The 16,721-nt window shown below is 49.5% G+C and overlaps 1 protein-coding gene across 7 annotated transcripts in view; it reads right to left on the bottom strand.

The window, feature by feature from the left end:
* Positions 1-774: 774 nt before the first annotated feature.
* The window catches only part of MGAT5 (alpha-1,6-mannosylglycoprotein 6-beta-N-acetylglucosaminyltransferase), a 326,803-nt gene continuing 310,856 nt past the window's right edge, over positions 775-16,721 (bottom strand). For 5 of the 7 annotated variants that reach the window (XM_021924276.2, XM_021924275.2, XM_021924278.2 and 2 more), the window contains exons 16-17: positions 8,028-8,185; positions 1,054-1,302 (exon numbers count right to left, since the gene is read on the bottom strand). In XM_021924276.2, the coding sequence (XP_021779968.2) occupies positions 1,104-1,302; positions 8,028-8,185 (357 nt within the window). In that variant the 3' untranslated portion in view covers positions 1,054-1,103. Of the gene's footprint in view, positions 1,303-8,027; positions 8,186-16,721 lie in introns of all 7 variants that reach the window. The other 2 variants (XM_021924279.2, XM_021924274.2) reach the window with 1 other exon arrangement.

Raw genomic sequence — 16,721 nt, 5'->3', positions numbered from 1 at the left:
TTCATCCTGAGCTGCCCCTGCTTCCTCAGCAGACATCAAGAGCCCCCTTCCCTGGACTTTGGTGCCATCAGAGGGGACACAACACAAGCCCACCTGTCAGGAGCCCAGCTCCGGTCGTGCTACACGTTCTTAAGGACCAAGTTCACTCCTGTCCACATCTTGGCTCAAAGACAATCCTCTCCAAGTCCATGAGCAGTGTGTGTCCTTCATCTCTACTTTCCTCCTCATAGCAGGGCTGGAGGGAGGGTGAGTTTACCAGAAACTCCAAAATCCCTCAATCCCATATTTCTTTCCCAAAGGGATTCTAAAATAAATTATGGCCAAGGTATGTGTCTGGTCATGGGGAGATGGAGGAAAGGGGCCTCATCTCCTTTTTAGTCCCCGGCTGGGCTCTCTGGACAATACAGGCACGTCCCCCTGACTGAAGCAGCCCATGCTCTAGGTGCCATCTATGACAATGCCCTGGGGAGTTCGGCTGTGCTTCCAAAACAAAAGTTTCTTTTGCTCTGCTGCCATCCGTTTTGAGCTGCCAAGTCCCCATGGCTGTCCCTGAACACGCCACCAGTCCCATGGCACATGGTCTGTCTCGTGCACCCTGCCCAAAGCAGACAGAACAGTATAGTGAAGGTGGATGATTAACAGTGGAAATAAAAGAAGCCTGTGATCAATCCCTCCTCTCCCTCCCGTGGTCCCCTCCCTCCCACCCGAATAAATAAGTTAATGGGTTTAGGAATGTTCCCATTCAAAGTTCTTTCCCATCAGCTCAATTCCTTCTGTTTTGCTTTAAAGGACTCTTGAGACTTTCTTTTGCCCTGGAGCAGCTGCAGTGACAGTCTTCCCACAGTTGCTCCTTGAGAAACAGAAATGACATTGTGCCAGGGACAAGCCAGGCTCCTGGCCTGACATATGCTCTCGTTTTGTTTTGGTGAAGACTCCACTGGGTTGCTCGGAGTGCAGCAAGGGCAATACCACATCAGAACCTTCTACCAAAAAGTTCAGGCTCTTGCCAGAGTCCCTGGATTACTTCTGTCCCTGGCCCTGCCTGATGGGGCTGGGGCCACTGTCTTCCCCAGCAGCATGGTGCAGGGCTGAGCAGGTAGCTGCTATAGGCAGTCTTTGCAGAGAGCCACCTGGCCCTTGATGAAGTCCCGGCAGGGGCAGACCCTCTGGTGCCTGGGGTGGGCGCCTGCACAGCTGAAGAGCAGGAGATCACCTTGAAACACACAGTGCTTATTCTTGGGGTCAAAGGAGGGCACCAGGATGTCCTTGGCCAGCTCTGAGCTTTGGCAGGTTACCTTGTACCTGAAGAGGAAGAGAAAGGCACAAGGGTTGGTGATGAAGGGACAAAGCCTGTCCTCGTCACTGGCCCTGTGAGCCCCCATCTTGAGGCATGGTGGGATGTTCAGTTGTCTTGTCCTGCTTTAGAAATGAAATGGTGCCCACCCTCTGCATCTGCAATCCTCCACCTCTAGGCATCTAGACTCAGGAAGGCATGTGTGCACCAGGGAGTGTGTGCAGGGGTGTGTGTTTGAGGCTGCTCAGTGAAGCTTTGTCTGCAATGGAGAAAAACTGGAAACAACCCAAATACTCACCAAGCAGGAAATGGCCAAATAAATCATGGCCCTTCTGTGCTTTTAGAGTTCCCTGCAGCCATTGAAAAAGAATGAGGGAGAAGAGAGGAGCAGGAGAGTCATCCTGGGGAAAGGTGAGTCCCAGAATGGGAAGCACAGAGCAATCAGCCCGCGGTGTGCACATGAGAGGTGAAGGCTGCAAGTTGAGACAGCTACATGCCAATGCCTTAGCAATGGCTGCTTCCAAGAAGTGAGAATGGGGCAAAGCTAAGCATTATTTACATGTTTTTTTTTTTTTTTTTAAGTATGTTTAACTTTTTAATTAAAGGCTTAAAAAAATTCCCGTTATATGGCCTTAGCCTCTTGCTGGAAAGCAATCAGACAGAAGGTGCTGTCCCGGGGCATCGCCTCCCTGGGTCTTTGCAGCCACCCTTCAGCCATGGCAATGGTAACCCCAGTTAGAGCAGGTGAACTGAGGCTTCAGGATGTGCAGAGAAGGCCTGAATGCAGGCCCTGTCTCCCCAGTCCTGCACTCTTGCTCCTCTGCCATCTTCTCCCAACAGCTGAGTGGTCTCAGGCTGTGGAGCCTGGTGGCTTTGCTTCCTTTGGCTGGGACCACTGCTTGGGGGCCAAGGATATTCTGATGTTTCCATTCCCAACAGTTTTGGCCTCTTATCTAAGATCTTTCCCTGCAACTTGGGATGATTGCCCCCATCCACCTTGGTTCCCGAAGGAGGCGGTGGCCTCACCTGGTGTCCTGCATGAATGCTAGGTGGGAACCCATGCTGTACCTGAGATCAGAGAAGGTGGTGTCGGGGGCCGGGCAGACCTGGGTTTGAGTCCTGGCTTTGTCTCTTAGGAGCTGTGTGGCCCTGGACAAATGAGTAAGCCACTCTGTGGCTCAGATTCCCTTCCATAGAACGGGGATAAATAATCCTTTACTGCAGGAATTTAGTGCTCCTACAGCATATGGCAGAGTCAAGCTCTAAGTAAGTTGATAAATGGCAGCTATCATTATTGTTAGGATCGTGGTCACCGTCATCACCCTGCCTTGGCACACACCGGATGGACTATACCACCTCCCCTCTTGCTTGACCAGTGGTATGAATTTACACACCAACCATTTCTGTTTCACTTGGTTCATGGAAGTCTCATTTTTCTGCTGACATGGAGGGGATGAAGATGGGGAGCTTGAGGTTTCTCGTTGCCTCAGAGAAGCTTCCAGATGGGCTTGTACGTGTATGTATGCATATGTGTACATGAGCATGTGTGTAGAGCATGTTTATGTACTTGTGTGTATTTGTGTGCGTGCATGTGTATGCCTGTGTATGTGTGTGTAAAGCATCGTTTTCTCTCGTACTCCTGCCCTGTCTTTCTCTAGCTAACCAACTGCCTGGGGCCTTCCTTCCCTTGCCAACATTAATCCTGCGATTCCCTGCACATCTGCTGGGGCTTCTGGTGAGATCTCCCAGGCTGTTAGCCTGGCTCCTGCTCAGTTGCAGCTGAAGCCCCAACTGCTTCTGGAACTCAGCATGTCACTGGTGCTCGGGCCTCCCTCCCCCAGAGCCTGCGGCGCCTCCTGCACATGTGAACTGCACCAGGAGCCCAGGCCTGCTCAGGAGAGCAGGACTCTCTTCTCTTGCTCCCACAGTCACCAGGAGAGTGCTGCAACTACCCTAAATACGCCACCACCCCTGCTCTTGATGCCAGCTGGGAGGTGGTGATGCCCAGGGAGTTAAGGTCATGAATCATGAAGGGAGAGGGCAGGAAGTCGATTTTTATGGATTTCCTAAAAGGAAAAATGAGTCAGAGACTTGCAGCTACCAGGTCCTTCACAGAATTTCTCAACCGGACAACAAGAAGAAAAATATCTGGAACTCAATTCTGAATGACAAGTTTACATATGGAACATGGCCTTGGGATACAGGTTGATACTTATGACCTTTTTTTTAGGTGAATTACAGCAGCTGCTGTGGCTTTACTTAAACCATCTGCCGGCACACTGCTAACCAGAGCACAGGAATCCCTATGGCGACTCTCAGACCCCATGGCGAGGCGTGTAATTGTCAGGAGCCATGAAAAACCCTCCTGCCCGCTCCCTGGGTCACCTGGACTCAGGCTCTAGGCCACCATCTCCCAGGGCAGAAGCACACATGTGTGTGTGTGTCTGTGAGCAGGATTCAGCTAAGGCTGCAGCAGCAGAAGCCTGCCTGGGGTGATGCACAGAGACCACCGCAGACTGCTCAAGCAGCAGACACTTCACCAGGCCACAGGTACCTGACACCAGGCAGCTCCTCGAGGGTTCAACTGGTGGATGCGGCGCTGTGGAATGCAGGGCTCTAACCAACTCCCTGGCCCCAGTGTCTTCTAAGCTCCCTTCTAAGCTCTCCCTTTTACTGGCATGCATGTGCCCGTCCTACAGCCCTGAGCAGTCAGGAAGGTGACTCCATTATCCTTGTGAGCAAAGGTCATCAGTGAGGAAAAGCAGCTTTCCCCAGTCGCTAGAGCACATGGAGACCAAACAGCCTCTGCAGCCCAGGATCCTCAGTCCCTAGGTGGTCCTTGCCTTTCCATGGGGTGCATGGTGCTGTGTCTGCCTCTCTGTCCCTGCAATGTCTGTCTCACAAACACCCACATCCTCCTGCTCAGAGACCCCACCGCAGTGTGCCATCTTCCTTTCTTCCTAGTATCTTACAGGATGGGAGTTAAAGTTTCTGGGCCCATCAGGTCTCAGTTTACAATTTATAGCTCTTGAAGAATAAGAAGAGGCAAAGCCCCCTCCAGTGGGGCTGGTCACACTTCCTCACCTGAAGTCAGGCAATGAGCTGAGAAGTCACCAGTCCCTTCCTGACACAGACCTATAATACACAGGACAGGATGCACTGGACAGGAGGCGAGTGCTGCTGTCTCACCTGCTGCTCCTGCCCCTCCCTCCTGCCCCTTCCCTAGAGTGCCTTCCCTCCCTCAGCCCCCTCTCAAGAGGGCTCTGTTCCTTCTGGCTCTGCCTCGCCAGGCCCCACCTGGCAAAGACTCCACTGGGATGCTCTCAGTGCAGCAGGAGCAATACCAAATCAGAACCTTCTACCAAAAAGTTCAGGGTCTTGCCAGAGTCCCTGGATGACTTCTACCCTTGGCTCTGCCTGATGGGGCTGGGGCCACTGTCTTCCCCAGCAACATGGTGCGGGGCTGAGCAGGTGGCCTACGAAGGGTCACCTTCCCTCTCTCAGGTAACAAAGCACTCACAGTCTAGACCGTACTGCTTATAATTCTTCGCATAGAGCAACCCCAGTTGCCAGTAATTTAACATTTTAGAAGAAACAACTTTAAGAGGTAGCAAAATTACAAACTGGGCAGGAACACATGGCCCTGTGTATGGAACTGAGGTCCTCTCCACTGGGCCACACTGGAATGGACCCTGGCACTTCCTGGAGCCTCCATCTTCCAGTCCCTACCCCAGTCTGGGAGGAGACTTGTCCAGAGGATGTGGGTCGCACGTGAGTCATGCGTGCTCTGTGGTGGCCTCTTTAGCGCTTAACTGCGCCCTTGCACCCTGCAGGCACAAGAACCCGAGGCTGGTTTCCTGAATGGCCCTGATTCAAGACAACACAGGACACTCCAAAGGGTTCCCCTGATGTGACATACTAAAGTCATACTATAGAGTGAGGACAGGTGGTTCTTAAACGCTATGGATACCCAAAGACTGAAAAAGGAACTTAAGCTTAGCTCAAAGCAGGCTCCAAGTTGGAGATACAAAGGCACTACTGGCTTGCAGGAACTGCTAATTGCTAATTGGCTATGAATATGGATGGGCCGGATCACCTCCACACTGAGCAGGCACTCAATAGACTGCCAGATAGCTGGGGTTTTATAACATTATCAGTATTTACAAATGCATGAACAAGTTATTCAGCAGGGTTCTTATGTTCAGAGAATTAATTTCAGATGGCTTTATTGCAAAATTAGCATTCATTCCAGCCTCCTGCTAAGCCCTGATCTCTACAGTGGGGTAGGGGGTGGGGGTGGGGTCAAGTGATCCCATGGCACAGGGCCTGGCCTCAGGACAGTCCCATGCCAAGCCCTTTTGCTCCCATGAACTCTGCATGGATATGGAGGTGGGGAGGGGCCAGGGCTGGGGTTGGCTTATCCCTCTTGGCTCAGTGGCCTCGGGCCTACTCCACTGCCCAAAGCTCTCTGGAAGAAAGGAGTGTTTTACTCTGTCTTTGGCAAGGGCTGTTCATTGTCTTACCCATCACCTAGGATATCCCCATTTTACAGATGAGAAAACTAGCAGAAGCGAGGGAAGTGGCCATTTGCTCTTTCTCCTTCCTGCCTTCCCTGACCTGGACCCTGGCCTGGAGGTGGCCTGCCTTTGTAGGGCCCCGTGCTACTTCTAGCCAGACCCTAAGCAGAGTCCCTGGGCCAAGAGCCCTGACTCCTGCCTGGCCAGGAAGGAAGCCGTGCTGTTCAGGAGTCCCATTTGGTCCCATTGCCAGGATGCCGCTTCTCATATCTCTTATTCCAGAAGTGGGCTTATGCAGGCAGTCCCTAGTCTGTAAATAGTGAATTCTGACTTCTGATGCAGAGAGACTCAGGGTTCTCAAGAAGCCACCTTGCTCCAAGAGCTATATGCAAAAGGAGCGAGTGGAAAGCCCCTCAGAATCCTACAATTCAAGATTTGCGCTGTGGAACTGGAAGCTTGTGGTACCATCACAGGCTTTCCAGACATCCCGGACCACCACCCCCTCCCTAAAGCTTGCCTGGTGGCAGAGCAGGGTGCTGCCCCGAGTCCCCACTTTTGGCCTATGCTTTTGTTTTCATGGTGTAATCAGGGCAGCTTCTGTGCCTGGGTCTTCTCATAAAAAGAACAGGAAAAAAATAGCATCACCAGGGCCGAGTACGGTGGCTCACACTTGTAACCCCAGCATTTTGGGAGGCCTAGTGGGGTAGATCACCTAAGGCCAGGAGTTTGAGACCAGCCTGGCCAACATGGTAAAACCCTGTCTCTACTAAAAATACAAAAATTAGCTGGGCATGGTGGTATGCAGTTATAGTCCCAGCTATTTGGCAGGCGGAGGTATGAGAATTGCTTGAACCCGGGAGGTGGAGGTTACAGTGAGCCAAGTTCACGCCACTGCACTCCAGCCTAGGCAAAAGAGTGAGAGACCCTGTCTCAAAAAAAAAAAAAAAAAAGCATAGCTCACACCCCTACTCATGAGAGCTTCCCTGCAGCAGGCAGGACAGAAGAGGCCACACACTCTCCCTACAAAGGGTTTTACACCACATTTACGGATAAGACGACTCACAGGAAACAGGCCAACTCAGACCGTGGTGCACAAATAACAACAGTGGCCAACAGCACTAACAGGCGTGAAGCCAGAATAGGGACAGGTGAGCCCTGAGCCCCAGGTCCACTCCACTTCCTAAACATCCTCTTCAAGCCTGGAATGGTATACCTGCTAGATTGAATATCTGGAGTTGGGACAGCAGGGTCTTATTATTTCTGGGCTAGTGTCTTGGAGAAAACACCTAATCATAGCTACTAAGGTGGTGGGTGGGTGGGGAGGCTAGAAAATTATGCAATATGTGGACCATGGTGGGGTGTGATAAACATGGAGAGAATGGATTCAGGCCTGTCAAGGGTCATGGGTGAGAGGTCAGTAGAAACCTCAGATGGAAATTTGGGAACTGCAAATGCCCAACTGAAAATGTCAATGCAAAGGGAAAGGAAAGGCGCCACTAAGTAATGTAAGCACAAGGTAAGAAATTCAAGGAAGGCGCCTCCCCTGTGCAGCCCTGCGCCAGCATTCCCAGTGGCGCACTCACCTCATTACCAAGGGACCCCGCAGACTCAGGTCTGCTGGGCCCTGAGATGTACCATGTGTCAGTGACCTAGAAGAAACTGCAAAAGAGAACAGGCCGCAGGAGAAGGCTGCTCTTGGAAATTGTTGTGGGCAGTTTTGTGCCAGCTCCTTCTCCATGTTTCTCATTCCTTTCTGACTCCAGGGTTGAACAATGTCACTAGCCACCAGCCCCTTGCACTGCTCAGAGTCTGCTGGGGGCCTGGCTGCCAGCAGGGGTCTGAAGAGCTGATCCATCTACGCCTGTGACTCTGTGCCCACCTCTACTTCCACTGTTCTTGGGGTCAACATTAGCAAGCTGAACACCTCCCACAATCTTCAAACCCAGATACAGTTTTATTTATGCAAATACAACACCCCCATTCCAATTCTAAACACATCATCACGCCAGGTGACTTCATCTCACCCAACAGGAACAGTAACAACACTGGGCTAACTCTCAGGGGATCCTGCTGCAACATACTCCCCTCCCACACCTTATCCCCACAGCCCAGTAGCTTGGAAGTGGAAACCTGTACCTCTCACCTGACTACCCCACAAGGCCAGATGGAGTCTAGGGGCTGAGTCCCCATCCCCACCCCCACCCCAGGGCACTTACTTCAGCATGTCCTTGTCCTTGTTGAGGTGCTGGAAGAAAGAGGGCTCGCAGATGAGCTGGCTCTCCTGGCACACCTGCTTGCAGGACTGCCCGGGCTCAGCAAACTTGACCTGCAGGGCACTGAGGGGCGGCCACATCACTTGCCCATGGCAGAAGTCCTAGAACGACAATGAAGCCATCAGCCACAGCGCCAAGGACACAGCTGGGGACCCCCAGCTCTGCCAACCACCCTGGCAATGGGAGGCGGCACACTGGGAGAGCACAGGGACGGGGAAGAGTTGGGAGCCACATGGATGGGCTGGATTGGGGCTCAGCTGGAATATACCTTCAGGCCAGATCTTGACCTCTCTAACCACCAGCTTACTCAACCTCAAGATGGGGACCAAGAGCACTGCCTTCCACAAAGGGCTCCAGGATGAGAGGTCATACTTGTGATGAGCTTGGCACCACGCCTGCCCATGAAGGGTGGCTATTCTCAATCATCACCATCGACACTTTGAAGCCAGGCTATTTAGAGCCTCTGCTCTTCAAGGCCCATCTTCAGACAAGCCTCCACCAGCTGGTCTGTTCCCTTCTCTGATTCCAAATGCACTATGTCTACCCTATCTTGGCAGTTACCTAATATGACACTGTTTCATGAGCGCTACTTTTATCTCAATGGCAAGGTTCTGACGCTCTGAGGTGAAGATCATGCCCAGGAAGACTGCAGACACTTCTGATACTACCTCATATCGTGCTATGTCCTCGGTAGGGACTTAGTGCTGGTTGGTTGAAAACAAGTACAGGCCGGGCGCGGTGGCTCAAGCCTGTAATCCCAGCACTTTGGGAGGCCGAGGCGGGTGGATCACGAGGTCAGGAGATCGAGACCATCCTGGCACATGCGGAAACTCGTCTCTACTAAAAATACAAAAAACTAGCCGGGCGAGGTGGCGGGCTTCGTAGTCCCAGCTACTCGGAGGCTGAGGCAGGAGAATGGCGTGAACCCTGGGAGGCGGAGCTTTGCAGTGAGCCGCAGATCGCCACTGCACTCCAGCCTGGGTGATACAGCGCCGAGACCCGCCTCAAAAAAAAAAAAACAAGTACAGTAAGTCCTCACTTAGTGTCGTGAATAGTCTCTCAGAAACTGCAACGTTAAGCGAAATGACAACATAAACCAATTTTACAACAGGCTAATTGATATTAATAAAGAGTTAAGTTTCTATGGCACATTTCTTGTCAAAAAACATCACCGAACTTCTAAATAAAGACCCAAAACACTTCTAATATTAAACATTGAAACAAATGTGAGCTATACATACATTTAAGAAAGACAAATGTAAGTAAGATAAATTATTTACTCAATTTTTGGTGAATCAGTGAGTAACAGCAGTTGTAGTGGTGGTGGGTTCAATCGAGAAATACACATTCGAGAAGTGAAAATTGTAGGGCGTGCCTCCTCCCACCTGGTAATTCACTATCAATCAATCACTAACATGCACCGCAATCAGGCCTGCCTCCACCAGCTGGTCTGTTCCCTTCTCTCTGATTTCTTGCATGTGTATGATTATCGTAGACTTTATGAAGCTTTTATTGTACAATAATTTGTATCGATTCATTTGTTTTCGAACCCTGTTATTCCAGCTCAGGGTCGAGGGTGGCTGGAGCCTATACCAGCAGCTCAGGGTGCCAGGCGGGAAGCAGCCCTGGACGGAACACGGTTCCATCTCAGGGTGCATTCACATACACCCCCATTCACTCATGCTGGGACCATGTAGACACGCCAATTCACCTCAGGTGCCCAGCTGGGGGATGTGAGAGAAAATCAGAGTCCTTGAAGAACACCCATGAAGACACAGGGAGAATGGGCCGACTCCACACAGACAGTGGGCCCGGCCAGGAATCAACTTTCTTCATTCGCAACATTATAGCAAAATGACATTATTTGAGGATCTTCTGTACAACATTTCATATATTCAAGAACTGGAGAAATAGTCTAAGTAGCATATGATAGGATGAGCAGGAATATGGCATCCCCTACCAGGAACATGTATTAAGTGCTCCGAGTTGGGCAGAGCCAGTTGACCCTGGGATCTAGAGGGAGTAGAGGAAACCAGCAGGTCTAAGGAGGACTCGGGGGTTAGGAGAGGGTTGGAGGACTGCCCCTGAGAAGTAACATGGAGTACCAGCACCAGGAGTGGTAAGGAAATGTACTTTTCAATGTGTGTCCTTCTGGAGTATCCTACTTTTTCTCACATTTCCTTTCCAGATCTGTGTGGAGGAGTTGATCAGTAATCTCAGGGCCCAGGGCTCCTAGCACTGGTGCAGGCGGAGGAAATGTTTCTGCCCCTCCCTTGTCTGTCATGTAGAATGCCACCACAGGGATATGAGGGTCTCATGCTACCAAGCAGGTCCCTTGGCATGGAGGTGGGTGTAGCACCAGAACAGAGGCTGGCCCAGAGCTGCATCCAGAGGGCATACTGTTGCCATTTTTCTTTTTTTTAACCTTGTGCTTGTATATATACTTTTTTGAGACAGAGTCTTGTGCTGTTACCCAGGCTGGAGTACAGTGGCACAATCTCTGTTTCCTGCCACCTCCGCCTCCTGGGTTCACGCAATTCTCCTGCCTCAGCTTCCCGAGTAGCTGGAACTACAGGTGTGCACCACCACACCCAGCTAATTTTTGTATTTTTAGTAGAGACGAGGTTTTGCCTTGTTGGCCAGGCTGGTCTTGAACTCCTGACCTCAGGTGATCTGCCCACCTTGACCTCCCAAAGTGCTGGGATTACAGGTGTGAGCCACCGTGCCCGGCCTTGTGTTACTTTCAATGAGCCAAAAGACAGTTAGAAAGAACAAAGCAAAACCCACCCAAGGCTCTGTGGGCAGCTGGCCTTGAGAGCACATCCTGCCTCTTGCTTTTACCAGCTATGTAACCTTTGAGCCTTGAAGAGCAGAGGCTCTAAATAGTCTGGTTGCAAATTGTCGATGGTGATGATTGAGAATAGCCACCTATTTGGGCAAAATACCTAACAGTCTGAAGACTTAGTTTCCTCATCAGAAACTAAGATGATGATACTGATGATTTCTTAGGGTTACTGCTTCTTCCTATCTCCTTGAAGGAGGAAATGCTGAGAAAGGCATTGCCAGCTGAGAACGGCAACTGTAAGTTACTACTGGGTTACTTGGTGCTAGCTTCTCTTATAGTCTCCTTAAATCAAGGATCCTGATTCCACCAAGGCAGGCAAACCCACTGCTGCCCTCCACTCATGTGTTCCTATGATAAGCGGACTCGACTACTCCAGCCTGAGTGAGTTTTGGTGGTTAATGAGCAAAATGCTTCACCAAAGTGTTGGCAGGAAACCTAGAACTTGGATTCCTATCAGCTGCAAACAGAATTCCAGGAAGGTCTAATCATTCAGAGATGAAAAGAAACACATTGGATTATTGAGGGATATTAGGATGCAGCTTACTCTTCTGAAAATGATCCACAGTGGGTGAATGGGTAAGCAGAGTGTCCCAGGACCCATACAGCCATGGGCACCACCAGAGACAGACAACTGGACAGGAAGGCCCTCAAATGACTCCTTATATTCATGGTGATTTTGAGCACAATCCAGGCCCCTGTTAAGCCTGGATTGTGGCAAGATAACTTGAGTCTGAATGCTGCTACTAAGGCTGACAGCGTGACTGCACAGACTTGTGGGACCCTGAATGGGGACACAGTGATCACTGGTGGCTGTTGCTTTCTTAGGTGACAGGAAACCTACTGGCTAGCCTTTGACACTCTGCCCATCCCATCGGGACAGTTGTCATCAGACAGGAAGAATGAAAGCACACAGTGATCAGTGGAGTTACTGATGATCAGAGCTGAGTGAGGACATGGGCATTTGGAAAAGGTAAAGTGTTTTTTGGTTGTTTTTCTGGTTGGCTAATGCAAGCAACCTTGTTTATATAGTTTGAATATCCCTTATCTGAAATGCTTAGGATGAGAAGTGTTTGGATTTTTTCAGATTTTGGAATATTTACATATAATAAGCTATCTTTGGGATGAGAGTCAAATCTCAACATAAAATTCATTTATGTTTCATATAGATCTTAAACATGGAGGCTAAAGGTAATTTTATACAATATTTTAAATACATTTGTGCATTAAACAAAGTTAAAGTACTATGATGTGTGAAATGTTCCATGGTAGTGTCATATTGGTACTCAAAAAGTTTCAGATCTTGGAGCATTTTGGATTTTCAGATTAGGGATACTCAATCTGTAATTCTTTTTTTTTGAGACAGAGTCTCGCTGTGTCGCCCAGGCTGGAGTACAGTGGCATGATCTTTGTTCACTGCAACCTCCCTCTCCCAGGTTCAAGCAGTTTTCCTGCCTCAGTCTCCTGAGTACCTGGGATTACAGGTGCATGCCATCACGCCCAGCTAATTTTTGTATTTTTAGTAAAGACAGGGTTTTGCCATGTTGGCCAGGCTGATCTTGAACTCCTAGCCTCAGGGGATTCGCTTGCCTCGGCCTCCCAAAGTGCAGGGATTACAGATGTGAGCCACCATGCCAGCCCGCTCAACCTGTAATTCTTTAGGAGCAGTTGGATAACTTCTGCAGCCTTTATATTTTATAATAGAGAGACTTCTAAATCCACATACACCAAGTCATGCGACTGAACAGAAAGAAGCCAAGTGGGAATGTTTCTCTCTGCGTCTTGGATTTGGCTTGACCCAGTCCTGATTAGGCTGGGGAAATGAAGATCCATGAAGGCTGAAAGCTCCTGTTTAGGCTTATGAATCATGACTTGTAAGAAAACTGTGGAAAATCGCTACTTACATGACACCTACAAACAGAGCTGAGGGCAGTATCTCTGTACCTGTTGAGTTTGGAGACTCTTTAGAAACTTGGCTCCTTATTCATGCTCAGCCTCATGGGGTACAGGAAGCAGCACAAGGGTTAACACTGAAGCTAGAGGCCAGGCGCAGTGGCTCATGCCTGTAATCCCAGGACTTTGGGAGGCCGAGGTGGGCGGATCACCTGAGCTCAGGAGTTTGAGACCAGCCTGGTCAACATGGTAAAACTCCATCTCTACTAAAAATACAAAGAAATTGGCCAGGCATGGTGGTGCATGCCTGTAATCCCAGCTACTCAGAAGGCTAAGACGGGGGAATTGCTTGAACCCGGGAGGCAGAGGTTTCAGTGAGCAGAGGTCGCACCACTGCACTCCAGCCTGGGCAATAGAGCAAGACTCCATGTCAAAAAACAAAACAAAACCCTGAAGCTAGGGCAAAGAGTCTTCCTTTGTTTGACAAGGAGGAAGTGACATGGTGAAGGAATGTGCTTCAAGTCAGAAGGAGCAGATTGGAAGCCTTACCCCACCACAGTGGTGCTTTGGGCGTGTTACCCAGTCTGGTCTCATCTCCTGCTAGTCTGCAGAGAGTGAGGCTAACAGATAGTAAGAAGTGGAGCTGAGCAGAATGCAGCAAATGGCAGGTGCTCCATAAATGCTCCTTTTCCTCCTGTTAGCCCTTCTTGGAAGAGCTGCCTGTGCCCCGTAAAGTTTCCAAGGTATGGCATTGGAGACATCTGCAGAATCTGGGGCAGCCCTAGATGAATGCACATCTTGCACCCTGGTCCCAGCAGGGCAGGATGGCACTGCAAGGCCCAAACCATGGCAAATGCCCTTAAAGCTGCACTGGAGGACTGATATGCCCTATTTGTTCATTGCTTTGTAAACTACAGCAGCCTCCCCTCTCAAGGTCCCCCTCAACGGGTATGCTAAGTTCCATCCTGCACATGAACACTGGAGCTCCAGGAACCCTTTCTGGTTCTCCCCAGGAGCATGGACTAGCATCCTCTCAGCAGTCTGTTTTGGGGGTCAACAGAATCAGGAATAGTAAAAATAGCAGCAGGACCTTCTCAAAGCTTGGTGCCACCTGGAAAGTCTAAAGGTGATCACATTGAACAGAGGGAGGCCTGAAGGTGGCAGGAGAAAACTGGGGATCTGGGTTAGGATTCTGGCTCCCAGCTGTGGGATTTCATAGATGTCTCTTCAGCTCTGCCTGCTCTTGCACATAAAATGAGGATGATGCCATCTGTCCTTCACTCCTTATCTAATTCCTGTGAGAAAAAAATGAGGTGACTGATAAGAAAGAACTTCGTGATGTTAATGTTCCAAGGTTGACCATTCTTTGCTGCAAGGATCTGGAGGTAAAAGTTGAGTTGGCTGATTACATACGATAATTCACCTACATCCACAAGAGCCATATTTTGGTCCAACTGCTTTTAGGGCACAATTGAAATGGAAGCCCCCGTCATAGCCTCTTCTCTCCCATAAGTGCCAGTCCCATTGGGTGCTCAGAGAAGGCTAGGCATCCTCTGTTTCATTCAACTGAAGCACAGGCTAATAAGACAGTGCCAACTTGCCTTATCTCTTTACCATAAGCACTCATTCCTTCATTCACTGAACAAATACTTGCTACTAGGCAGAAAAGCATAAGGGCTCAGAGCTCAGACTGCCTGGTGGACTCTTAACTCCTCCGTTTATTAATCATAATGTGTAACGTGCCCAGAAAAGCACCTGACACAAAAACACCATCTGCATGTTGGCTGTCACCATGACTATGTGCAATCTAGTGCCTGGAGTGCAGGGGAGGGGATGATGAAGCAGAGGAACCACAAAACCCTGCCTTCATAGGGCTTGCATTCAGTGAGGGAGACAGAAAAACAACAGATAAGTCAATATATGCAGTACATTAAAAGGTGGTAAGTACTCTAGAAAATAATGAAGTGAGACTGTTGGCAGAGATGATGTCCTGATAAGGCATCACTGAAATGGTGGCAGCTGGGAAAAGACATGAGGAAGTAAAGGAGTGAGCCACGCAAGCATCTGGGAGGAACTTTCTAGGCAGAGGAACATCTAGATCAGAGGATCTGACGAGGGAGTACATTCCAGGGGGAGCAGGCGCTTCCGGGTACCTTGGCAGAGTGTATTATGGGTCGGAAGTGATGGGGTTCAGGAGGGCCCTGGGAGTCAGAGCTTTTCCTTGAAGTAAGATGGAAGACACTGGAGATTTCTGGGAAGAGGGGTGATGGGATCTGCATGCTGGGAACAGACTGCAGGAGCAAAGCAGAAGCAGAGAGACAGGAAGCTGCCGCAATAGCACAGGAGAAAGATACGGGACTGAGACCCTGAGACAGGGCACCTCTATTTAACAAACCCCCATGAAACACTCATGTAAGCTGGCTTTGAAAGTTTCCTCATTCAGTACTTTACAAATGGCTATTAAAGTCTCCCACTGGGTGTTGGAAATACAAACATGAAGGAGACACAGTCCCTGGACTCAGAGGTTCAGTGCGCAGTCTAGTAAGAGAGGCCAAGGCTAAAAAATTAGAGAACAGTACAAAACAAATGCCCAAATAGGTGCGCAGGCCACTTGCAGAAAGGAAAAGATTAACACTAGGGAAGAGGAAAGTGGTGGTAGCAGTCAGAGAAGGCTTCCAGGAGATAGGGAAGGCCATCTGGCTTTTGTAGGCTGCATAGAAGTTAGTAGCTTACCTCTAACATGGCGCTTTGCAGATAGTTGGTGCTGGGAACAGACTGCAGGAGCTGCTCAACTAAACTGAATGTTTTTTGCATCCTGAGGCTTTGATAGCAGCAGCAGTAGAAAAGGAAACTATTCTAACTCAACGAGCTCCTATGCAGGCAGAATGAGATATAAACAGTAATTTCCAATCTGGTTAACAAGCCCGCTTAGAACACAGAACATCTGCATTCTTCCCTAACAATTATTTCAACCAATCACCAAATTTCTCTAAATGTGCTTGACTATCCTGAGATTTCCATGCAGTAGCCATAAACCAACGAAAAGTCTAATAACCAACCAATTTATGAGACAAATGAACACAACCAACCATGAAGAAGAGGTAAGAGCACTGCCTTCGTAAAGAAGGCTAATTAGCAGCCCGGGGAAAACACCATAAAAATACAGAAGGGGCCAGAGAAGGGAAAGAGAATGCTCCCTGAGAGAAGCGCTAGGTAGAGGGGCTGCTTGTTTGTGCCCTCTTGGTTTGCTGGGCCAGGGGACGGGTCACTTGTTCAGAGCAAAGCAGAGGAGTGGTAACAGAAGGGCCAGTCAGAGAGGGCTGAGTGGTGTGTGAAAGGGGTCCAGAAACCCCCCACCCCACCCCACCCCACCCACTGCAGCCATCTCTTTCACAGAGTTACTAATAAGCCCATGAGAGATTCAGTGCAAGTGGATTTTGGTGGGAACCTACATTGTCTGCAACCAAGAACACAGGTTCACATATAAATGTCTGCAGGCAGGATCTAGAAAAGGAAAAACCAGAAATTGGCAAAAAAAAAAAAAAAAAAAAAAAGTTGGTAGGACAGGTAAGACCATGAAAATGGGGTCTGGGCCCCGTTCGGTCGGCTATTTGAGGGATAAGGCACGTATTGGTTATCTGTGTTATAGCTGAGAAATCCAGGGCCTGGCACAGGAAGTGTTCCATTAATATTGAGTAACTGACTGGATTAGCACACCTCAGGTGCCAGGCTGAAACTGACCATTCTTGGCGTGCGTTTTCCCTTAAAACAAAGTGAACTGTGTCCACACATGGCCCCAGAGGTTGTTTCCCAGAAGTGAGTGTGAATTTTTATTTCCACAAAAGAAACAGTGATGGTGCCTGTAAAACTGAGCAGCAGGCGGCAATCTCCATGAATTATCT

The sequence above is a fragment of the Papio anubis genome, chromosome 10 (assembly GCF_008728515.1).
Source record: "Papio anubis isolate 15944 chromosome 10, Panubis1.0, whole genome shotgun sequence".
Taxonomy (NCBI): domain Eukaryota; kingdom Metazoa; phylum Chordata; class Mammalia; order Primates; family Cercopithecidae; genus Papio; species Papio anubis.
The sequence above is the reverse complement of the archived record's forward strand: the minus strand, read 5'-3'. Positions and strand labels throughout refer to the sequence as shown.